This window comes from Trachypithecus francoisi, unplaced genomic scaffold, assembly GCF_009764315.1.
Source record: "Trachypithecus francoisi isolate TF-2019V2 unplaced genomic scaffold, Tfra_2.0 Lachesis_group12, whole genome shotgun sequence".
NCBI classification, from domain to species: domain Eukaryota; kingdom Metazoa; phylum Chordata; class Mammalia; order Primates; family Cercopithecidae; genus Trachypithecus; species Trachypithecus francoisi.
The window spans coordinates 66,263,144-66,288,062 of NW_022681457.1; the positions used below are offsets into that span (position 1 = coordinate 66,263,144).

The 24,919-nt window shown below is 45.9% G+C and overlaps 1 protein-coding gene across 1 annotated transcript; it reads right to left on the bottom strand.

Annotated features, from left to right (window-relative positions):
• Nucleotides 1-2,532: 2,532 nt before the first annotated feature.
• On the bottom strand, nt 2,533-3,323 carry LOC117093543 (zinc finger protein OZF-like). The gene has a single exon (XM_033228865.1). It carries the CDS (start codon nt 2,953-2,955, stop codon nt 2,533-2,535), a length of 423 nt encoding a protein of 140 aa, XP_033084756.1. The 5' UTR covers nt 2,956-3,323.
• Nucleotides 3,324-24,919: the final 21,596 nt, after the last annotated feature.

Here is a 24,919-nt window from a genome sequence, read left to right on the forward strand (position 1 = left end):
ACACGTTTTCACAAGACCAGACCTAGCTCCACTTCGTGGTGAGGTGGCAAATAGAGAGAGAGAAAGAAAGAGAGGACACCCTGTGCCCCAAGCCACTCAGACACACAGACATGGGATCCCATGGGCCTTTTTTCTTGGTTCAGTTGACAGCTACAGCAGTGGCAGAGCAACCTAACAACTGGGGCTGTTCTTGCTGCAAGGCCAGTAGAGAAAAGAAGAAAAACAGAAAAAAGGGAAGGCTGGGTATGGTGGTTTGTGCCTGTAATCCCAGCACTTTGGGAGGCCAAGGAGGGTGGATACCTGGAGCTCAGGAGTTCAAAATCAGCCTGGGCAACAGATCGAGACCGCTGTCTCTACAAAAAAATTTAAAAATTAGGTGGGTGTGGTGGCTCATGCCTCTAGTCCCAGCTACTCAGGAGGCTCTCTACAAAAAAAATTTAAAATTAGGTGGGAGTGGTGGCTCACGCCTCTAGTCCCAGCTACTCAGGAGGCTGAGGTGGGAGAATCACTTGAGCCGAAGGGGTAAAGGCTGTACTGAGCCAAGATCACGTCACCCCACCCCAGCCTGGGTGACATAGCAAGACCCTGTCTCAAGAAAAAAAAAAGAACCCCTCTCTCACTCTGTCTCACCAGGTCCTCTTATGGACTCCTCTGGCTGGAAAGAAGGCGTTTCTCTCATAATTTTTGCTCTCTGAACCCATGACACAACTCTGAGACTTCCCTCCTTCCAAAGCCAGAAGATAAAGGAGGAAAATACCCCAGCAAACATGTGGTCATAGTGTCCATTCTTCACGTTTTTTTTTTTGAGACGGAGTCTCGCTCTGTCGCCCAGGCTGAAGTGCAGTGGTGCGATCTCGGCTCACTGCAAGCTCCGCCTCCCGGGTTTATGCCATTCTCCTGCCTCAGCCTCCCGAGTAGCTGGGACTACAGGCGCCTGCCACCTCGCCCGGCTAGTTTTTTTGTATTTTTTAGTAGAGACGGGGTTTCACAGTGTTAGCCAGGATGGTCTCGATCTCCTGACCTCGTGATCCGCCCGTCTCGGCCTCCCAAAGTGCTGGGATTACAGGCTTGAGCCACCGCGCCCGGCCAGTTTTTCGTATTTTTTAATAGAGACGGGGTTTCACCGTGTAGGCCAGGATGATCTCAATCTCCTGACCTCGTAATCCACCGGTCTCGGCCTCCCAAAGTGCTGGGATTACAGGCTTGAGCCACCGCGCCCGGCCATTCTTCACGTTTTTAACTCCTTCCCATCTGCCTGCTATTACTTGTATTTCTGAGTCTTCAGGTGGTTTCTTTTTGTATTCACTCTGGGGTGTTAAGTAGAAATTGGTGAGAGAGATGCTGAAATGTGCTTATCCCATCTTAGCCAGTAATGGAAGTCTGCCTTCCCTGGGGATTTGAAATTATCCAATTTGGTTCTGGCACGGTGGCTCACGCTTGTAATCCCAGCATTTTGGAAGGCCGAGGTGGGTGGATCACCTGAAGTCAGGAGTTTGAGACCAGCCTGGCCAACATGACAAAACTCCATCTCTACTAAAAATACAAAAATTAGCTGTGCGTGGTGGAGGTTGCCTGTCATCCCAGCTACTTGGGAGGCGAGGCAGGAGAATCGCTTGAACCTGGGAGGCAGAGGTTGCAGTGAGCTGAGATCACACCACTATACTCCAGCCTGGGGGACAAAAGCGAAACTCCGTCTCAAAAAAAAAAAAAAAAAAAGACCAAAACCAAAAACCCAATTTACCAAAACCCAAAACCCCATTTACTCTCAGATAATTTCAATAGAAAACAATCTTAGAAAATAATACTTAAAATGCTCTGGGTGCAATCTAAAATTATTTGAAATACAAAGAACTGAGAAAATGTGAAGAATTATCTGGGAAAAAGAAAATCAGCACATGACCATGTCGAGAAGAAACAGATACTGGACTTGCACAATGATTTATGAACATCTCTTCAGGTGCTTGCTGGACCCCGCTATATCTTTTTTGGAGAAAATGATTCTATTTATTTGCCCATTTTTATTTTCATTTTATTAATTAATTTATTTTTTGAGACAGAGTCTTGCTCTGTCACCCAGGCTGGAGTACAGTGGGACGATCTCAGCTCACTGCAGTGTCCCCCTACCGGGTTCAAGTGATTCTCCTGCCTCAGCCTCCTGAGTAGCTGGGATGACAAGCTCGTACCACCATGCCTGGTAATTTTTGTATTCTTAGTAGAGACGGGGTTTCACCATGTTGGCCAGGCTGGTCTCGAACTCTTGACCTCGTAATCCACCCGTCTCAGCCCTCCAAAAGTGCTGGGATTACTGGCGTGAGCCACTGTGCCCAGAAATTGGCCCATTTTTAATAGGTTCTTTCTTTCTTTATTTTTTTGAAATGGAATCTCTCTCTGTCACCCAGGCTGGAGTTCAATAGCTTGATCTTACCTCACTGCAACCTCTACCTCCTGTGTTCAAGTCATTCTCCTGCCTGAGCCTCCCAAGTAGCTGAGACGACAGGCATGCACCATCAAATCTGCCTATTCTTTGTATTTTTAGTAGAGACTGAAGGTTTTTCCACACTCATTACATACAAAGGGCTTCTCTCCTGTGTGAGTTCTCTGGTGTCTGATGAGGTTTGACTTCTGAATGAAAGCTTTCCCGCAATCTTTACACTCAAAAGGTTTTTCTCCAGTGTGAATTTTCTGGTGCGTAAGGAGGTTTTCCTTCTGGCTAAAGGATTTTCCACATTCATTACATTCGAAAAGCTTCTCCCCGGTATGCGTGTTCTGATGTTTAATGACATACTGCTTTTGGCTAAAGGCTTTTCCACACTCGTTACATTCAAAAGGTTTCTCTCTCGTGTGAAAATGCTCATGCTCGGTGAGGTTCGACTTGTGGCTGAAGACTTTCCCACATATCTTATAGGCAAAGGGGTTTTCCCCACTGTAGATTCTCTGCTGGCTGAGGTGTGACATCTGAATGGAAACTTTCCCACATTCACAAGGTTTCTCTCCAGGATAAATTTCTTGATGAGTGAGGATTTACTTTTGGCTTAAGATATTTCCACATCTCTTACATTTATAAGGCTTCTCTGTGTATGACCTCCCAAATGCAGAGTAAGGGATACGGTTTGAGAGGAAATGTTATCATACTCAGTACATTCAATACTTTCTCTCCAGAAAAGTTTTCTAATATTCAATGAAGTTTTGCTACTTTCACTGGTTTCTCTCCAGCATGAATTTTCTGCTTCTCAGTGAGACTGTCATCTAGCTAAGGGCTTGTCAATACTCCTTAGAAGCACAGAGTTTCTCTTCAGCATGATTTCTATGCTCGATGAAATGTGACATGTAACAGTTCCCTCACATTCAGTAAACTCATAGGGTTTCTCTCCAGTATGAACACTCTGGTATCAGATGAGGTACAAATGTTTTAAACCAAAGACATTTACACTTTAAGGGGATGAATACCATAAGGAGTAAGCTGTGGTAGAGAAGTTGCCAACTAATTCCCTTGATGATTCTTTTTTTTTTTTGAGACAGAGTCTCGCTCTGTCGCCCAAGCTGGAGTGCAGTGGCCGGATCTCAGCTCACTGCAAGCTCTGCCTCCCAGGTTCACGCCATTCTCCTGCCTCAGCCTCCGGAGTAGCTGGGACTACAGGCGCCCGCCACCCCGCCCGGCTAGTTTTTTGTATTTTTTAGTAGAGACGGGGTTTCACTGTGTTAGCCAGGATGGTCTCGATCTCCTGACCTCGTGATCCGCCCGCCTCAGCCTCCCAAAGTGCTGGGATTACAGGCTTGAGCCACCGCGCCAGGCCCCCTTGATGATTCTTTCCTGCACAACCTACCTCATGATTTCAGTCCAGGTTGTTTCAAACTCAAAACTTCAAAAAAGGTGTGGCCTTAAAACAAATAAGGTCTGAGAACAGAGGAAGTATTTTTTTTATATTCAATGTTCCTTCCCTCAGTCTTTACTGGAGATGGATCAACGTGCCTCCCAAGTCCTGGTGCCTCTCTATCTGTGCATACTCGTCTCAGGCTTCCTCTAAAATGGAGTACAAAGAACCACAGCACAAAGGAGTTAATTCATAAAGTGCCCAGAACCATGGCTGGCACATGGTAAAGCCCTTCATCTTGCCTTTATAGTAGCATCACTTTTATTTGTTACTTTTCCCATTACTAGCAATAAATTTTTTTGAGATAACTCTGGTAGCCCATCTTCCAATATGAAAAGAATTTATATTATTATTATTATTATTCTTTTTTTTTTTTTTTTTTTGAGACGGAGTCTGGCTCTGTCGCCCAGGCTGGAGTGCAGTGGCCGGATCTCAGCTCACTGCAAGCTCCGCCTCCCAGGTTCACGCCATCCGCCTCCCAGGTTCATGCCATTCTCCTGCCTCCGCCTCCCAAGTAGCTGGGACTACAGGCGCCCGCCTCGTCGCCTGGCTAGATTTTTGTATTCTTTAGTAGAGACGGGGTTTCACCGTATTAGCCAGGATGGTCTCGATCTCCTGACCTTGTGATCCGCCCCTCTCGGCCTCCCAAAGTGCTGGGATTACAGGCTTGAGCCACCGCGCCCGGCCAAGAATTTATATTATTAATCTTCCAACTAGATTATGAGAAGGGAACCGTACTTAAGGTGATCTAGGTAGAAAATCAACGTTCATGGGTCCACAAAGCTGACAGTACCTTTGAAAAATAACCTTTCCATTTCAGAATTTAGCAAGTTGTATAACAAATAATGAAGAATTGCCAAATAGAAGAAAAAGATGACCACGTAAAAATTAGAAAGTCTACCTGGGATGCTAAGGGAGAAAAATAATGCTCGCCCTTTCTTTCTTTCTCTTTCTTTCTTTCTTTCTTTCTTTCTTTCTTTCTTTCTTTCTTTCTTTCTTTCTTTCTTCCTTCCTTCCTTCTTCTCTCTCTCTTTCTTTTCTTCCTCCCTCTCTCCCTTCCTTCCTTCCTTCTTCTCTCTCTCTCTCTCTTTCTTTCTTTCTTTCTTTCTTTCTTCCTTCCTTCCCTCCCTCCCTCCCTCCCTCCCTCCCTTCCTTCCTTCCTTTTCTTTCTTTCTCAGAATTTCACTCATTGTCCAGGCTGGAGTACAGTGGTGCAATCTCAGCTCACTGCAACCTTGGCCTCCTGGGTTCAAGCGATTCTCTTGCCTCAGCCTCACAAGTAACTGAGATTACAGGTGTGTGCCACCACACCCAGCTAAATAATGCTCATCTTTCTAAGAAAGGGAATAGATCAACCAACAAGTACTTCCTCCCAAAACCTCATTAAAATGATACAAAAGGGTAAAATGTTACAAACTCACAAGAAAAAAGAATAACATAGAAGAGACACTGGTACACAACAATAGATGTTAACAAATTTTTCAATAATGAAAAGGATATAGAAGATTTCAATGCACAGTAGTTATCTGAGGAAACTCAAATAATGGAAACATACTGCAGAGGAGAACGCCAGTGATTTGTACCACAAAATATTGGAAAGACTCAGAAAATGAAAGGAATGAGGTTTTTCAAAAGGAATAAAAGATGGTGGCTGAAAAAAAGTGTAAGGAACAGTTGAACATGCACTGTCCAGTCATGAGAACAAAGGACTGGCCACACATTCATATGAAATGGAAGTTTATCCTCTGCAGAAATTTAGTGAGAGCTCAGGGGCATTCAGCAAATGAAATGACAGGAATGAGCTGGTATATGGAAATCAGAGATTAAACCCACATACATGGTAAGATCTGCAGCACCATTCTGCAGCTGAAGACAAAAGATGTTGGCAACCAGGTATATATACCTACGGGCAGGATAAGAGAGGATCCTTTTCTGGAGAAACCAAAAGGCCCACAATAAACGTCATTAGCAGCCTGGCCAACATGGCAAAACCCCATCTCTACTGAAAATACAATAAATTAGCCTGGTGTGGTGGTGCGCACCTGTAGTTCCAGCTGCTTAGGAGGCTGAGGCTACACTCAAGAATCACTTGAACCGGGGAGGCAGAGGTTGCAGTGAGCTGAGATCACGCCACTGCACTCCAACTCCAGCCTGGGTGACACAGTGAGACTGTCGCAAAAACAAACCAAACCAAACAAAAAACAAACAAAGAAAACCTCATTAAGATGTCCCTCCAAGATAATAAGTGTCACTTGTATTCATATTTCATTGGCTAAAACAAAGGACTTGGTCATGACTGAGTTCACTGGAGTCAGATAGTATAATCCTTCTGCAAGATGGAGACTAATGGTTTTAATCCTTCTGCAAGATGGAGACCAGTGGTTCAGTAACCATTTCACTTTTCAGCCACTGAAGGATACAAGCACCCAGGCACAAAAGAGCTTATGATCACCTTTTAGTGAGCTGTTAACAAATATTCCACTAACCCCACTAACATGAAAGACATCAAAATCAAGAGAAAAAAGCTATGAGGAAATAAAGGCAAGACACGGCTAACAACACTAACACCAATCAGGAATAGGTAGAAGATATTTGTCAGTTAAAAAATAACAGGATTTTGTAAGCAAGAAACGGAAAGAAAAATTCCCTTAGAAATTAAGACTATGAGGCCAGATGCGGTGGCTAATGCCTGTAATCCCAACACTTTGGCCGAGGCGAGCAGATCACGAGATCAGGAGATTGACATCATCCTGGCTAACATGGTGAAACCCCAACTCTACTAAAAATACAAAAAATTAGCGGGGCGTGGTGGCAGGCAGCTGTAGTCCCAGCTACTTGGGAGGCTGAGGCAGGAGAATGGCGTGAACCTGGGAGGTGGAGCTTGCAGTGAGCCAAGATCGCGCCACTGCACTCCAGCCTGGGCAACAGAGCAAGACTAAGTCTCAAAAAAAAAAAAAAAAAAAATTAAGACTGTGGAGGAGGGGTGGGAAAATAAAGTAGAGCCTATCCACATTCATCAATAACAAGTCACCTTGTGGCCAGGCTTGGTGGCTCACGCCTGTAATCCCAGCACTCTGGGGTGCCGAGGCGGGCGAATCACGAAGGTCAGGAGATTGAGACCATCCGGGCTAACACGGTGAAACCCCATCTCTACTAAAAATACAAAAAAAATTAGCTGGGCGTGGTGGCATGCGCCTGTGGTCCCAGCTACTCAGGAGGCTGAGGCAGGAGAATGGCGTGAACCCGGGCGGCTGAACTTGCAGCGAGCCGAGATCGCACCACTGCACTTCAGCCTGGGCGACAGAGCGAGACTCCATCTCAAAAAAAAAAAAAAAGAAAAGTCACCTTGTTCCAGAAGGCATGGCTTGCCTCACCCTAGCAAACTCAGGCATGGCTGGGTGCTCACTTGGCCAAGAAAATAGGATTACAGATGTCAAGTGTCATTTCATGGTAGAAGTTTCCATGGCAAGTTCAGAGGATACACCAAGGGAACATAAAAGCTGAGTAAAAGAAGTTCCAAAAGAAGAAGAAAACTCATTAGAGGAAATATTCAAAGAACAAAAAAACTGCCTGTGCTCTAAGTCAAAGGGACAACTTGAGTAAGAATAAGACCCATACCTTGTTACATTGCCTGACATTTCAAAACAGAAAATACAGAGGTTATAAATGTTTTCAGAAAGAAAGAAAAAGGCTGGATATGGTGGCTCACACCTGCAATCCCAACACTTTGGGAGGCCAAGGTGGGAAAAACTGCTTGAGCCCAGGAATTCAAGACCAGGCTGGACAACATAGTGAGATCCCATCTCCACAGGAAAATAAAAGTAAAGAGTTACTGAGACCAAAAAGTCTAAGAACTGCTCAAAATATTCATTTGACGAATACTTATCTCCTTAATATGTGCATGGTACAGTTCTAGGCTCTAGGGATAAATAGTATTCAACAAAATTGACAACATCTTCTACTCTCATCAAGTTTACATTATAGTGGACATGATGTAAGAATAGAGATTGTTTGCTAAAAAGCAGTCTGGGCACAGTGGCTCATGCCTATAATCCCAACACTTTGGGAGGTGGAGGCAGGAAGATCACTTGAGGTCAGGAGTTCGAGACCAGCCTGGCCAACATGGTGAAATCCTGTCTCCACTAAAAATGCAAAAACTAGCCAGGGCTGGGTGCGGTGGCTCACACCTGTAATCCCAGCACTTTGGGAGGCTGAGGTGGGCGGATCACCTGAGGTAAGGAGTTCAAGACCAGCCTGGCCAACATGGTGAAACTCCGTCTCTACCAAAAATACAAAAGAAAAAAAAGAAAAAAAAATTAGCTTGGCATGGTGGCAAGGGCCTGTAATCCCAGCTATGTGGGGGGCTGAGGCAGGAGAATCGCTTGAACCCAGGAGGCGGAAGTTGCAGTGAGCCGAGATCTCACCAATGCACTCCAGCCTGGGTGACAGAGCGAGACTCCATCTCAAAACAAAACAGAACAAAAAAAATTTTAAGTGCTATGGAAAAAAAATTAGGGAAGCAGTAAATAGTTTCGATTTCAGATAGGATGATCTCTGACAAGGCAAGAATCATGTCAAGACATGAAGAAAATTAATACAATGATCCTTACAGGTATATGGAGGAAGAGCTTTCTTTCTTTTCTCTTTCTTTCTTTCTTTCTTTTTTTTCTTTTTTTGCGACAGAGTTTCACTCTTACTGCCCAAGCTGCAGTGCAATGGCACCATCTTGGCTCATTGCAACTTCCACCTCCAGGTTCAAGCCATTCTCCTTCTCCAGCTATTCTCCCAATTAGCTGGGATTACAGGCACACACCACCATAGCCAGCTACTTTTGTATTCTTAGTAGAGATGGGGTTTCGCCGTGTTGGTCACGCTGGTCTTGAACTCCTGATCTCACATGATCTGCTTGTCTTGGCCTCCCAGAGTGCTGGGATTACAGGCATGAGCCACCGCACCCGGCCTGGAGGAAGAACTTTCTTTTTTTTTTCTTGTTTTTTTTTTTTTTTTTGAGACCAATTCTGGCTCTGTGGCCCAGGCTGGACTGCAGTGGCGCGATCTCGGCTCACTGCAAGCTCTGCGTCCCGGGTTCACGCCATTCTCCTGCCTCAGTCTCCCGAGTAGCTGGGACTACAGGCGCCTGCCACCACGTCCGGCTAATTTTTTGTATTTTTAGTAGAGATGGGGTTTCACCTTGTTAGCCACGATGGTCTCAATCTCCTGACCTCATGATCCATCCGTCTCGGCCTCCCAAAGTGCTGGGATTACAGGCTTGAGGCACCGCGCCCAGCCGAGGAAGAATTTTCTAAGTAGAAATTAAACAAGTTCACAGGCCCAGAAGAAGATCCTCCCAAGCATCAGTGACACTGACACTTATCAAACATCATGTTCTTCGTGTCCTTCTTTGGCTTGGTCTGACACCCTCCTACCTTTCTACTTTTATTTATTCTTTTAGAGACAGGATCTCACTGTTGCCCAGGCTGGAGCACAGTGGCACAGTCATAGCTCAGTACAGCCTCGAATTCCTGGGCTCAAAGTGATCCTTCTACCCCAGATTTCTGAGTAGCTAGGACCATAGGCATAGGCCACCATGCCCCACTACTTTTTAAAACTTTTTGTAGAGATGAGGGTCTCATTATATGGCCCAGGCTAGTCTCCAACTCCTGGCCTCAAATCAAGCAATTCTCTTGCCTCCCTGTCTACCTAAATGCTCACTGGGATTCCAGGTGTGAGCTGACGTACCTGGTCTCTATCTTTTAACTTTTTTAGAATCTATACATCTTCCTGGAAGTGGGTCCCAGAATGTGCTTTTTTTTTCTTTTTCTTTTTCTTTTTTTTTTTTTTTTTGTAGACGGAGTCGTGCTCTGTCCCCCACACTGGAATACAGTGGCACCATCTCAGCTCACCACAACCTCCACCCCCTAGGATCAAGCGATTCTCCCACCTCAGTCTCCCAAGAAGCTGGGATTACAGGTGCATGCCACCACGGCCAGCTAATTTTTGTATTTTTAGTAGAGATGGGGTTTCGCCATGTTGGCCAGGCTGGTCTTGAACTCCTGACCTCAGATGATCTGCCTGCCTTGACTTCCCAAAGTGCTGGGATTACAAGCGTGAGCTGCCATGCCTGGCCAGAAAGAAAAGTTTAGATTTTTAAGAGACAGCAACCAGATGCAAAGCTTGAACCCTGATTACATCCTGGAATTTAAAAAACTATGAAAGGCATTCTGGTAACAATTGGAAAAATGTGAACATAGACTGGGTAGTCTATAATATTGGGACAATATGGTTAATCTTCTAAGGTGTGATAATGGTATTTTGTTATATGAGGGAGCTCCTTTCTTTCTTTTTTTATTTTTATTTTGAGACGGAGTCTTGCTCTGTCGCCCAGACTGGAGTGCAGTGACGCGATCTCGACTCACTGCAGCCTCAGCTTCCTGGGTTCAAGTGATTCTCCTGGCTCAGCCTCAGCAGTAGCTGGGATTGCAGGCATGTGCCACCATGCCTGACTAATTTTTGTATTTTTAGTAGAGGCGGGGTTTCACCATGTTGGCCAGGCTGGTCTCAAACTCCTGAAATCTAGTGATCTGCCCACCTCCGCCTTCCAAAGTTCTGGGATTACAGGTGTGAGCCACCACGCCCAATTGGGAGCTCCTTTTTTTGGTAGAAAATATATATTTAATTTCTTAGGAGTGAAACATCATGATGTCTAAGCACACAAATACACTGATACGGACATACAAAAACATGGCAAAATATTAATTATTGCATCTACATAGTGGGTACATAAGAGATTGTTTTACTATTCTTTCAGCATTTGTTATGTTTAAAAACGTTCACATGAAAAAAATAATTGAATGGCTGGGCATGTTGACTCACACCTGTAATCCCAGCACTTTGGGACCACGAGTTTGAGAACAGCCTGGCCAACAGGGCGAAACCCCGTCTCTACTAAAAGTACAAAAAATTAGCTCGGTGTGGTGGCGCAGTGCCTGTAGTCCCAACTACCAAAGAGGCTGAGGCATTAGAATCATTTGAACCAAGGACGTGGAGGTTGTGGTGAGCCCAGGTCATGTCACTGCATTCCAGCCTAGGCGAGAGAGCAAGACAATGTCTCAAAGAAAAAAAAAAAAAAGAAGAAAAGAGAAAAGAACTGATCAATATCTCCACACTAAAAATTGATAGATTATTAGCCAGGCACGGTGGCTCACACCTGTAATCCCAGCACTTTGGGAGGCCAAGGCGAGTGGATCATGAGGTCAGGAGATCAAGACCATCCTGGCTAACATGGTGAAACACCATCTCTACTAAAAATACAAAAAATTAGCTGGGTGTGGTGGCGGGCACCTGTAGTCCCAGCTACTTGGGAGGCTGAGGCAGGAGAATGGCGTGAACCTGGGAGGCGGAACTTGCAGTGAGCCGAGATCATGCCACTGCACTCCAGCCTGGGCAATAGAGCGAGATTCTGTCTCAAAAAAAAAAAAAAGGTAGATTATTTAATAGCACCTCATGCGTTCCGAAACTACTGATCAGAAAATAAAACATGGACCAGCCTTTCAACAGGACTATAATACAGACTATAGACAGCAAAATCTAAAAACGTGTTTAAGATATCATTTAGTGAGGACTTGTAAGTTCCTCTGGAAAACATAAGTAATGGAAGATGAAAAAAAGGCAGAAGTAACAGCAAGTTTTTTTTTTTTTTTTTTTTTTTTGAGATGGAGTCTGGCTCTGTTGCCCAGGCCTAACAGAAACATTTTAATGAAAATTGAATTCAAGTTTACATATGAAGTACCTATATAAGTGGAATGTTTCATAACCGAAGGGCAAGATTCAAAAAATTTTATAAAGAGAAAGAAATATGTCCATATTTGTAGTCACATAATTTTTATGCTTTTTTTTTTTCTTTTTTTGAGATGGAGTCTCACTCTGTTGCCCAGGCTGGAGTGCAGTGACCCAATCTCGGCTCACTGCAACCTCCACCTCCTGGGTTCAAGTGATTCTCCTGCCTCAGCCTCCTGAATAGCTAGGATTACAGGCGTGCACCACCAAGACCAGCTAATTTTTGTATTTTTAGTAGAGACAGGGTTTCCCCATGTTGGTTATGCTGGTCTCAAACTTCTGACCTTGTGTTCCACCCACCTTGGCCTCCCAACTTTTAGTTTAATTAGGTACCACTTGTCTATTTTTGTTTTTGCTGCAATTGCTTTTTTGGAAACTTAGCCAAAAATTCCTTGCCAAGGCCAGCGGTGAGAAGAGTATTTCCTAGGTTGTCTTCTTGGATTTTTATAGTTTGATGTCTTATATTTAAATCTTTAATCCATTTTGAGTTAATTTTTGTATATGGTGAAAGGTAGGGGACCCAGACTCCATCTTCTGCACATGGCTAGCCAGTTATCCCAGAATCATTTATTGAATAGGGACTCCTTTCCCCTTTGCTTGTTTTTGCTGACTTTGTCAAAGATCAGATGGTTGTAGGTGTGTGGCTTTATTTCTGGGTTCTCTAACCTGTTCCATTGGTCTATATGTCTGTTTTTGTACCAGTACTATGCTATTTTGGTTACTGTAGCCTAGTTGTGTACTTTGAAGTTGCATGTATGACATCCATCAGCAGTGGACTGGATAAAGAAAATGTGGTACATATACACCATGGAATACTACATAGTCATAGAAAAATAAACCATGTCTTTTGCAGCAGCATGGATGCAGCTGGAGGCCATTATCCTAAACAAACTAATGCAGCATCAGGAAACCAAATACACCATGTTCTCACCTATAAGTGGGAGCTAAACACTGAATACACATGGACACAGAGATGGGAACAACAGACACTGGGGCCTGCTTGAGTGGGGAGGGTGGCATGAGGCTATGGGTTAAATAACTATTGGGTACTGTGGTCACTACCTGGGTGATGATATCATTTGTACACCAAACCTCAGTGACATGCAATTTACCCATGTAACAAGCCTGCACATGTATCTCTTCAACCTAAAAATAGAAAAAATTAGAAATAAATAAATAAATGAGGTATAAGTCCAATTATTGAACGTTGTGAAAGGTAACTGAAAGTAGTGAGAGTGGCTCACGCTTGTAATCCTAGCACTTTGGGAGGCCCAGATGGGTGGATCACGAGGTCTGGAGTTTGAGGCTAGCCTGGCCAAGATGGTGAAACCTCATCTCTACTGAAAATACAAAAATTAGCCAGGCATGGTGGCACATGCCTATAATCCCAGCTACTCGGGAAGCTGAGGCAGGAGAATCACTTGAACCCGGGTGACAGAGGTTGTAGTGAGCTGAGATCGTGCCACTGCACTCTAGCCTGGGCGACAGAGCAAGACTCTGTCTCAATAAAAACAAACAAACAAACAAACAACAACAACAAAAAAAAACAGAAAAAGAAAATAGTGAGAGCACCGTATTTGGAAAGTGACCCAGGCACTGGGATAAGGGGAGACTATTAGCCAAGTCATCAGCTATCAGAACAGGAAGTCATCAGGTAATATATCAAGTTGATATATTGAGAAGGAGCAAGGATCTACCTATTATAAAACACAGAGAATATCACTTAGATATATAGATTAGAAATAGTTTAGTAAATTTAAACATTTGATTTTTCAGGGAGTAGACCTGGGAGCATTGGAGAAACAGGGTAGGGGAGCAGACAGCATGGAAAGCTCTTTCTTAGTGTGTGATTTTTCAATTATGCACATACATTTCTTACAAACCATGTAAAATTCAATTAAAGAAGGAACAAAGTTGTGTTCTGGAGTCCCAAAAGTTCAGTGATTACTCAGAAGGACTCACAAAACTGAGTCAAGCTGTTATACTCACGGTTATAGTTTATTACAACAAAAAGATACAGATTAAAATCAACAGCAGAAAAAGGTGCATAGGGCGGAGTCCAGGAGAGACCAAGCACAAGCTTCCGGTTGTCCTCTCCCAGTGGCATCATGTGGACAGTGCGATATGTGGCACTATCTTAGTTGTTTCTTGCCGCCCACCTGCCACTCAAAGCCACAACCCACTTGCACGCTACCGTCTGGACACCTTAAAGAGACTGTCTAGATCTGAACCGCGCTGAGGGAATGGTCAGTTTCGCCCCCATTAGATGGTTTGGCCCAAAGTACCTAGCGACTGCCCGGACAAAAATTTCTTCCTACAAGTTCCATGTGTCTGTGGGCTCTAAGAGTCAAAACCAAACCCAAAAGAAAAAGCCAACCTCCACCCCCAGCAAAAAACAAACAAACAAAAAAAACCCTTTCACGTGAGGAGTCCTTGAGAAGAGCCTCTCCAGCCAGGACCAGGTAAAGGAATCTCTGCACTTGGTGGGACCCAAAACACACAGTGGCAGGGACCTGACAGCCACACTCTTACCCCATAGAATCTCCACCACTGACACACAGATCAGGATGTGTCACCCTGAGAGATGATCCCACAAATCTGGCTCTCACAGATTATTCCACACCCTCTCATTGATCCCACACACATCCCATCACTGACACCAGATTCCCTCATCACTGACCATACATACAATCATTGATTCCACAGACCTCATCACTATCCCAAAGACCACCCATCACTAATCTACAGACCCTCCTTTGTCACCCCAGGGACCTCACGGATTCCCCATCCCTGAATCCAGGATCTATAGAACCTCATCTCTTACCCCCACAGACCTATTAATAAGAGGATACATTCACGGGAGACTGTGTTGATCATTTTACACATCCATTGCCTGTGCGTGTGTGTGTGCTGATTAATGGACTTAGGTAAACTTTAGCATTTTGGTAGGCAATGCAGTTTTTCAATGCCTTTTTCTTTTTCTTGTACATCTTTAAAGACCTTTCTTCAGGGAGTGTGGATTGCAATTTATTAATGCCTATCCCTTATTGAGTCCTTGTCATGCATATTTGCTATTAATTATAATTCACAATTCTTATAACTCAGAGACACCAAAGACTCACATAAAAAGAATGGATGTGGGTTTTTATTTATTTTGGTTTCTGTACATTATAAAAGTCATTCATTTGTATCAAGTCACTAAGTGTATACTTTGTTTTCTAAAAAAAATTCTAATTAAAGAAAAAATTTTTTTAGACATGGTCTCCCTCTTTCACCCAGGCTGGAGTGCAGTGGTATAATCTTGGCCACCACAACCTCGACCTCCTGGGCTCAAGTGGTACTCCCACCTCAGCCTACCTAGTAGCTGAGACCACAGGCATGCACCAATATGCCCACCTAATTAAAAAAAATTTTTTTAAAGATATGTGGGTTTCACTATGTTGCAGAGACTGGTCTTGAACTCCTGGGCTCAACTGATACTCCCACCTTGCCCTCCCAAAGTGTTGAGATGACAGGTGTGAGCCACTGCACCCAGTTGACAAAATCTTAAAAAGAGTAAAATACTTTGGCACCTAATGGAAAATTTCCACTGAGATGATGCGTCAGAAATTAAGGTAGAATAAAATGGTTCTAGGGCATCTGAAACAACAGAAACTAAATCTTGGGCCAGGTGCGGTGACTCATGCCTACAATCCCAGCACTTAGGGAGGCCAAAGAGGGGGACTCACTCGAGGTCAGAAGTTTGAGACCAGTCTAGCCAACATGGTGAAACACTGTCTCTACTAAAAATACAAAAATTAGCCTGGAGGTTGCAGTGAGCCGAGATCATGCCACTGCACTGCAGTCAGGGCAAAGAGAGAGACTCTGTCTTTAAAAAAAAAAGAAGAAGAAGAAATAAAGTCTTAATTTCTTCATCAAGTGTAAAAATGTGGACTAGACTGGAGGAATAATACATAAAAAGACACACAGGCACTATTTTTTTTGAAGTTTTATTGAGAAATATTAATAACATATCACAGAAGCTACCTATTTAAAATGTAAAATTCAACAGTTTTCAGTATATTTGCACAGTTGTGCAAACATCACCACAATAAATTTTAGATCATTTTCATTACCCCGAAGTAAATCCCATATCCCTCCATTTCCCCCCAACTCCCCTAACCCTGAGCCACCACTAATCTACTTTCTGTTTCTATATATTGGTATCTTTTGGACATTTTATTTAAATGGAATTACATAACCTGTAGTCTTTTGTTACTAACTTCTTTCATTTAGCATCATATTTTCAAGGTTTATTAAATGTTGCATGTGCAGAGGGGGCACTTTACATAAGGATAAACCTGGTGGGGAGGGGGTGCTTATTGCTTTTGAAACTTCTCTCCAAAATTGTAAAAGGGAAATTACTTGGTTTCAAATAGAGGAAAAATCTACTTGGGCTAAAATCCTCTGTTTTCACCAGTTTGTAATGTAGGGTTTTACTTCGAAGAAAGGCAAGGTTTTTATGCATATTTTCTGCAAATTCTCCCTGTGTTTGGGGAACAGACACAGAATGTGGAGGTGTGGGCTTCTAGACTCTGTGACTGGAGATTCGAGTCCAGGAGAACTCAGGTCCCAGGGTAGGCAGAGAATAACAGTGCCAGAGTGTCAATAGAACCCTTTGAAATGGAAAATTTTAAATGTTCCCTCCCAAAGGAGTCCCAGATAACCACACAAAAGAACAGTTTGCTGAGCAGGTCTGTCGTGATTGTCCAATGAGATGCAGACAGACTGGGAAAGAAGGAAGTTTATTTCTGCAACCGGTTACATGGAGAAGGGCCAAGTAACTCACCAGACCAACTCAAAGTTACAAGTTTTTTCTTGTGCTTATAGACGTCTTAAGCTCCATGCTATGGTGGGATTGCACCTACAAGCAGGAGTGTTGCATTCAATCAACATCTAATGTTTTACTAGGGTCTAGGGTCTGGAAAGATTTCTCTAGAGTCTTGGAAAGTTTCTGAATCTTTTTTTTTTTTCTTTTTTTTTTTTTTTTTTGAGAGGGAGTCTCGCTCTGCCGCCCAGGCTGGAGTGCAGTGGCCGGATCTCAGCTCACTGCAAGCTCTGCCTCCTGGGTTTACGCCATTCTCCTGCCTCAGCCTCCCGAGTAGCTGGGACTACAGACGCCCGCCACCTCGCCCGGCTAGTTTTTTGTATTTTTTAGTAGAGACGGGGTTTCACCGTGTTAGCCAGGATGGTCTCGATCTCCTGACCTCGTGATCCACCCGTCTCGGCCTCCCAAAGTGCTGGGATTACAGGCTTGAGCCACCGCGCCGGCCTAGTTCTGAATCTTAAGACAGGCCGAGGTGAATGTGTAAGAATGCTATTATTATTCTATCAGACTTTAGGGTCTGAGAAGACCGCGGTGGGGTCTTAATGGGTTTGTTTTCGCACTCCATCCCTGATATTCAGGCACCAGATTTTCCATTTTTTCAACGTTTAACTGTGGGGAAAAGAAAGAGAGATCAGACTGTAACTGTGTCTATGTAGAAAGAAGCAGACATGAGACTCCATTTTGTTCTGTACTAAGAGACATTCTTCGGCCTTGAGATGCTGTTAATCTGTAACCCGAGCCCCAACCCTGTGCTGGCAGAGACATGGCTGTGTTGACTCAAGGTTTTTTTTTTTTTTTTTTTTTGAGACGGAGTCTCGCTCTGTCGCCCAGGCTGGAGTGCTGTGGCCGGATCTCGGCTCACTGCAAGCTCCGCCTCCCGGGTTCACGCCATTCTCCTGCCTCAGCCTCCCGAGCAGCTGGGACTACAGGCGCCCACCACCTCGCCCGGCTAGTTTTTTGTATTTTTTAGTAGAGACGGGGTTTCACCGTGTTAGCCAGGATGGTCTCGATCTCCTGACCTCGTGATCCACCCGACTCGGCCTCCCAAAGTGCTGGGATTACAGGCTTGAGCCACCGCGCCCGGCCGACTCAAGGTTTAATGGATTTAGGGATACGCAGGATGTGCTTTGTTAAAAAAGTGCTTGAAGGCAGTATGCTTGGTAAAAGTCATCACCATTCTCTAATCTCATACTTGAGGTACTCCCAGGGACACAATACACTGCAGAAGGCCACAGGGACCTCTGCCTAGGAAAGCCAGGTATTGTCCAAGGTTTCTCCCCATGTGATAGCCTGAGATATGGCCTTGTGGGAAGGCAAAGTCCTGACTGTCCCCCAGCCGACACCCATAAAGTGTCTGTGCTGTGGAGGATTAGTGAAAGAGGAAGGCCTCTTTGCAGTTGAGATAAGAGGAAGGCTTCTGTCTCCTGCTCACCCCTGGGCAATGGAATGCTTGGTGTAAAACCCGATCATACGTTCTATTTACTGAGAGAGGAGAAAACCACCTTAGGGCTGGAGGTGACACATGCTAGAGACAATACTGCTCTTTAATGCACCCAGATGTTTATATACGTGCACCTCAAGGAACAGCACCTTTCCTTAAACTTATTTATGACACAGAGATCTTGGTTCATATGTTCTGCTGACCCTCTCCCCACTATTACCCTATAGTCCTGCCACATCCCCCTCTCGGAGATGGTAGAGATAATGATCAATAAATACTGAGGGGCCGGGCGCGGTGGCTCAAGCCTGTAATCCCAGCACTTTGGGAGGCCGAGACAGGCGGATCACGAGGTCAGGAGATCGAGACCATCCTGGCTAACATGGTGAAACCCCGTCTCTACTAAAAATACAAAAAAACTCCCGGGCGAGGTGGCGGGCGCCTGTAGTCTCAGCTACTCGGGAGGCTGAGGCAGGAGAATGGCGTGAACCTGGGAGGCGGAGCTTGCAGTGAGCTGAGATCTGGCCACTGCACTCCAGTCCCGGTGACAGAGCGAGACTCCGCCTCAAAAAAAAAAAAAAAATACTGAGGGAACTCAGAGACCAGTGCCTGTGAGGGTCCTCCCTATGTTGAGCGCTGGTCCCCTGGGCCCACTTTTCTTTCTCTATACTTTGTCTCTGTGTCTTATTCCTTTTCTCAGTCTCTCGTCCCACCTGATGAGAAACACCCAGAGGTGTGGAGGGGCAGGCCAACCCTTCATTTAACTTATGCATTCGTCAAAATTATAGTAAAGGGTTAGTGGAGACTTTTCTGGTTGCTAATGGAAACCTGGCCTGCCACACTGCGATCGGAACTAAAGCTCACTACAGAACACTGAAAATGCCTACAAACACTGACTTTACTGACAACTCTTAAATTACAGAAAAGCGAGTTCATGCTCCCTCCCAGTTCTGTCCTCCAGAATTGCTAGTTAGAAACCTGCACATTGTCCTAGGTTCAGTTTTGCAAAGACGGAGCCCGTCAGCGAAAGCATTTGTTTGATTTCATGCATTAATGTTTCCTTTGTCCATTTCCTTTATATTTATTTATTTACTTTTTTTTTTTTGAAACGGAGTTTCGATCCTCTCGCCCAGGCTGGAGTGCAATGTCGCGATCTCGGCTCACTGCAACCTCCGCCTCCCGGGTTCAAACGATTCTCCTGCCTCAGCCTCCCAAATAGCTAGGATTACAGGCATGCACCACCACGCCCGGCTAATTTTTGTGTTTTTAGTAGAGACGGGGTTTCACCATGTTGCCCAGGATGGTCTTGAACTCCAGAGCTCAGGCAATCCACCCGCCTCGGTCTCCCAAAGTCCTGGGATTACAGGCGTAAGCCACCGCGCCTGGCTTATTTTATTTTATTTTATTTTATTTTAAACATGGAGTCCCACTCTGTCGTCCAGGCTGGAGCTCAAGGGCACGATCTCGGCTCACCGCAACCTCCGCCTCCCGGTTCAAGCGATTCTTGTGCCTCTTCCTCCTGAGTAGCTGGGATTACAGGCGCCCCCCACCACGCCTGGCTAATTTTTGTATTTTTAGTACAGACGGGGGTTTCATCATGTTGGCAGCCGGACTGGTCTGGAAGTCCTGACCTCAAGTGATCCGCCCGCCTCGGCCTTCCAAAGTGCTGGAACTACAGGCGTGAGCCACCGCGCCTGGTCCCATTTCCTTTCTTTTATTTTATTAGTTTCAGACGGAGTTTCGCTCTTGCCGCCCAGGTTGGAGTGCAGTGGCTCGATCTCGGCTCACAGCAACCTCCACCTCCGGGTTCAAGCGATTCTCCTGCATCAGCCTCCGGAGTAGCTGGGATTACAGGCGCACGCCACCATGCCCAGCTACATTTCCTTTATTTTACTTTTCATAATTTACTGGCCTGTTTGTTGATAACAAGACTGGCAGTGCACAAGGTTGGGTCTCATTGTTCACCGGGCGGCGAGCATGGGCCAGGTGGGAGGGTTTTCAGCGCCTAGTGCAAATCTCCAAGAAAGCGCAGGAAACAGCACCAAGGGTGACTGTAAAGTTTTGGTTTGGCGCAGCGGATAGGCGTTCCAGCGCAGAAATGCTTAGGAAAGCTTTTGCTGTGCTTGTAGGCAGGACGGCCCCATTATGGATAATGTGGAGCGAACCTGCACATCCATTGACTGAAAGCTGCGTCTATTTGAGGCTGAGAGTATCCCTTCTTTCTGTGTTGCCTGGAAACGGACTGTCCTCCCAGTAACATCTGATCGCATTTCCCATTGGTCATCATTTCCGGACGCCCGCCCTCCCGTTTCCGGAATCCCAGCGCTCTCTAGGTTTACAGATGGATCTAGGTACACGGAATTAAGTGTGATTCCGCCGTGTTGGACTCTTCGGCTACGCGCCCGCGGGACATGGAATGCTGGAGGGTCAGCGGCGTGGAGTCCTCGCTTTCAGCGTCCGCGGCTGGGAAATCGGCCATCTCCACGGTGGGAACTGGGACTCGGGCTGCGTCCCGGCCCTTCCCCATCGGGCCCACGCGGGCTCATGGGCGCCCGCACTGGCGCTGATGTATTTTCCTGACCTCTGACCCGTACTGTCTCGAGATTAAAGGTAAAAACTGGGTTTTTTCAGCCCACTCGGGTAGAATGCCCTTTTATTTCTAGGTAGGTGTTTTGTTGCAGAACGCCTGGAAGGGAGGGTGTGACCGTCAGGTTGAGGATTATTACATTAAATACATTCCTGGTTTATATTATGTTTATAGTGTAGCAGGAGGGGCCGCAGACAAAACCTCTCAGACACCAAGTTGTAGAAGGAAGGGCTTTATTCAGCTGGGAGCATTGGCAAGCTACCGTCTTAAAATCCGAGCTCCCCGAGTGCGCAATTTCTGTCCTTTTATGGGCTCACAACACTAAAGATTTCATATGAAAGGGTCGTGATTGATTAAGCAATCTAGGGGATACGTGACAGGGGTTTCATGCACTGGTAGAGTGACACAGAACAGAGCAGGGAGTTTCGCAATGTTCTTCTACACCGTATATGTCTGGAATCTATGGATAATATCGGTTTCTAAGTCATGAGTTGATTTTTAACTGCTAGGTTTAGGCCAGGCAGGCCCAGGCCTGGTTTTGGGCTTGGCGCCGGGCTGCCTGTCTTTGGTTTTACTTCCTTGGTTTTTTCTTAAAACAGATACTGAGTATAGGCCGGGCGCGGTGGCTCAAGCCTGTAATCCCAGCACTTTGGGAGGCCGAGACGGGCGGATCACGAGGTCAGGAGATCGAGACCATCCTGGCTAATACGGTGAAACCCTGTCTCTACTTAAAAATACAAAAAACTAGCCGGGCGACGAGGCGGGCGCCTGTAGTCCCAGCTACTCGGGAGGCTGAGGCAGGAGAATGGCGTGAACCCGGGAGGCGGAGCTTGCAGTGAGCTGAGATCCGGCCACTGCACTCCAGCCTGGGTGGCAGAGCAAGACTCCGTCTCAAAAAAAAAAAAAAAAAAAAAAAAAAACAGATACTGAGTATAAAACAATATAAAGCAATGTGAGAGAGAGGTCTCTCTCTTCCCTTAATAATAAAGCACCCCAGCCTTTAAGTAATCTCACTTTTTGCCAGTAGTATTATTTAGTGGACTGTCTCTGATAAAGACAGCCAGTTAAAATGGCATTTTGTTGTTGTTGCTAATTAAACCAATTTTTAGTTTTGGTGGTTGTCCTAACAGCAGGCTTTATAAATCATATTCTCAGGCTTTATAAAATCATATTTCTTGTGGGAAATTCTTTGAAAGGCAAGCGAGTTAGTTTGGAATTGTTTAAAAGGAAGTAATTCCTGGTTTTGATATCTTAGTAGTAGTATTTTCCCCAATGTCTTTGAAATCTTATTTTTGGGGCACGTATGTAGAGTAACTTTTGTGAAAGAAACAACCAGTTAAGGAGGTTTTGGGATTTCCTTTATGAACTATTGTACTGGCTTTGATTTTTTTTTTTTTTTTTTTTTGAGACGGAGTCTCGCTCTGTCGCCCAGGCTGGAGTGCAGTGGCCGGATCTCAGCTCACTGCAAGCTCCGCCTCCCGGGTTTTACGCCATTCTCCTGCCTCAGCTCGAGGGTAGCTGGGACTACAGACCTCCCGCCCGCCACCGCGCCCGGCTAGTTTTTTGTTTTTTTTAGTAGAGACGGGGTTTCACCATGTTAGCCAGGATGTCTCGATCTCCTGACCTCGTGATCCACCGTCTCGGCCTCCCAAAGTGCGGGATTACAGGCATGAGCCACCGCGCCCGGCCTTTTTTTTTTTTTTGAGACGGAGTTTCGCTCTTGTTGCCCAGGCTAGCGTGCAGTGGTGCAATCTCGGCTCACTGCAACTTCTGCCGCCTGGGTTCAAGCGATTCTCCTGTGTCAGCCTTGCGAGTAGCTGGGATTATAGGCATGCGCCACCACACGCGGCTAATTTTGTATTTTTAGTAGAGATTGGGTTTCTTCATGTTGGTCAAGCTGGTCTCTAACTCCCGACCTTGGGTGATCCGCATGCCTCAGCCTCCCAGAGTGCTGGGATTAAAGGTGTGATCCACCGCACCTGGCTGATTTTATATATATATATATAATGACACTATCTTCCTAAATCTTTTTTTTGTTGTTGTTTGTTTTTTTTTTGAGACGGAGCCTGGCTCTGCCGCCCAGGCTGGAGTGCAGTGGCCGAATCTCAGCTCACTTCAAGCTCCGCCTCCCGGGTTCCCGCCATTCTCCTGCCTCAGCCTCCGGAGTAGCTGGGACTACAGGCGCCCGCCACGTCGCCCGGCTAGTTTTTTGTATTTTTTAGTAGAGACGGGGTTTCACTGTGTTAGCCAGGATGGTCTCGATCTCCTGACCTCGTGATCCACCCGTCTCGGCCTCCCAAAGTGCTGGGATTACAGGCTTGAGCCACCGCGCCCGGCCCTTCCTAAATCTTTTAAAATGTTAGTTGGTGGATCTCTTACTCTTGTAGGATTTGTTTCATAGTGTGAATGAGACACCTATAGGCTCCTGGTCTCTGTCTTCATGAGGTGTGAAGATTCGGTGCTTTATATGATTTGTTTTTCTAAGACCACCAGAGCGGGCACAAAAGAACCAGCGACTAGGCAAAGGGTAGGAGCAAAACTGCAAGTTTATTTTGGTCACCTAAGGTGTGGGGAAGAGATCTGTCGGCCTCCCGCAAAGAAGGCCGACAGAGTCCCTGGTGGGGCTCTCCGACGGAGTTCCTGCAGTCGGGACATCCCGACAGGAGTGGAGGACTGAGGAAGGCCGCGCGTGGCGTCCCTCCGGAGCGGCTTTTCTAGGAGTGGGAGGGCAATAGGCGGGGCACGGGCGTGTCAGGGGGCGATCCGCAGGTGCGATCAGGTAAATCTTGGTCTCTTCGGATTGACATCACCTGGCGCATGCCTAGTTGGTCTGCACCTTCCCCGGTCGCTGGCTGCATTTTCGCGCGCGCGGGAAAAGCTGGGGCGGGGGGTGGGGGGGTGGGGGTGGGGGTGGGGGGGTGGGGGATGAAGAACCGAAAGTGCACCATCTTGCCTCCGTCCAAACATTATAGAACAGCCCTCACATTCTTCATAGGCCTTATCCTTAATTCTCAGCACCCCTCTGCTTCTGACATTGTTACTAAAATTAAGCTAAGTTTTTGTGGTTATGTGAGAGCTGTGGAAATGTCCAGCATTAGCTGTTTGGACGAACGGAGGCAAGATGGTGCACTTCCGGGTTCTTCATGCCCCCCCAACTTTTCCCGCGCGCGAAAATGCAGCCGGCCACCCGGGAAGGTGCAGACCAACTAGGCATGCGCCAGGTGATGTCAATCCGAAGAGACCAAGATTTACCTGGTCGCACCTGCAGAACGCCCCCTGACACGCCCGTGCCCCGCCTATTGCCCTCCCACTCCTAGAAAAGCCGCTCCGGAGGGACGCCACGCGCGGCCTTCCTCAGTCCTCCACTTCTGTCGGGATGTCCGGACTGCAGGAACTCCGTCCGAGAGCCCCACCGGGGGACTCTGTCGGCCTTCTTTGCCGGAGGCCGACAGACCTCTTCCCCACACCTTAGGTGACCAAAATAAACTTGCAGTTTTGCTCCTACACTTGCCTACTCGCTGGTTCTTTTGTGTGCGCTCTGGTGGTCTTAGAAAAACAAATCATTAGCCACTAATGTTTCTACTTGATATTTCTCCGCATCTTAATAATGACCCTCAATCCATTACTCAGATGGGTGTCCTTTTCCTGGATGTCTGGAAACTAAGACCAGCTATCCCTCTGACCTCCCTGCCAAGCTACCTACCATTCTTTCCCTCTCTCTCTTTTCTTGTCTGCACTTGAGTTGGTAACCTCAGCTCTTTCATGAGCAACCTTGATGCCTTTGACTCCCTCTGACTCTGAGTTTATTACCCACAATTCCATCAGCCAAGTTTAGGGGCCCATGAGAAGGGCCCATGTAAATTTTCACATTCCTCTAGCCAAAATGTAGTGTTTCCTTCCATCCTGAATATAGGCTGTAGACCCCTCGGGTATGGGGCATTGTTAGCAGTGAGACTGAAGGGGTGGCCTGCCCCTCCACACCTGTGGGTGTTTCTCGTTAGGCTGAACGAGAAACTTGAGAAAAGAAATAAGACACAGAGACAAAGTATAGAGAAAGAAAAGTGGGGCCCAGGGGACCGGCGCTCAGCTTACAGAGGACCCACGCCGGCACTGGTCTCTGAGTTCCCTTAGTATTTATTGATAATTATTTTTACCGTCTTAAAGATAAGGGAGTGGCAAGACAATAGGATCATTGTAGGGAGGAAATCAGCAGTAAGATATATGAACAAAAATCCCTGTGACATGAAGAAGTTTAAAGGAAAATGCTGTGCCTTGAGATGCATATGCAAACTCTCCATAAACCTTTTAGCAGCATTGCT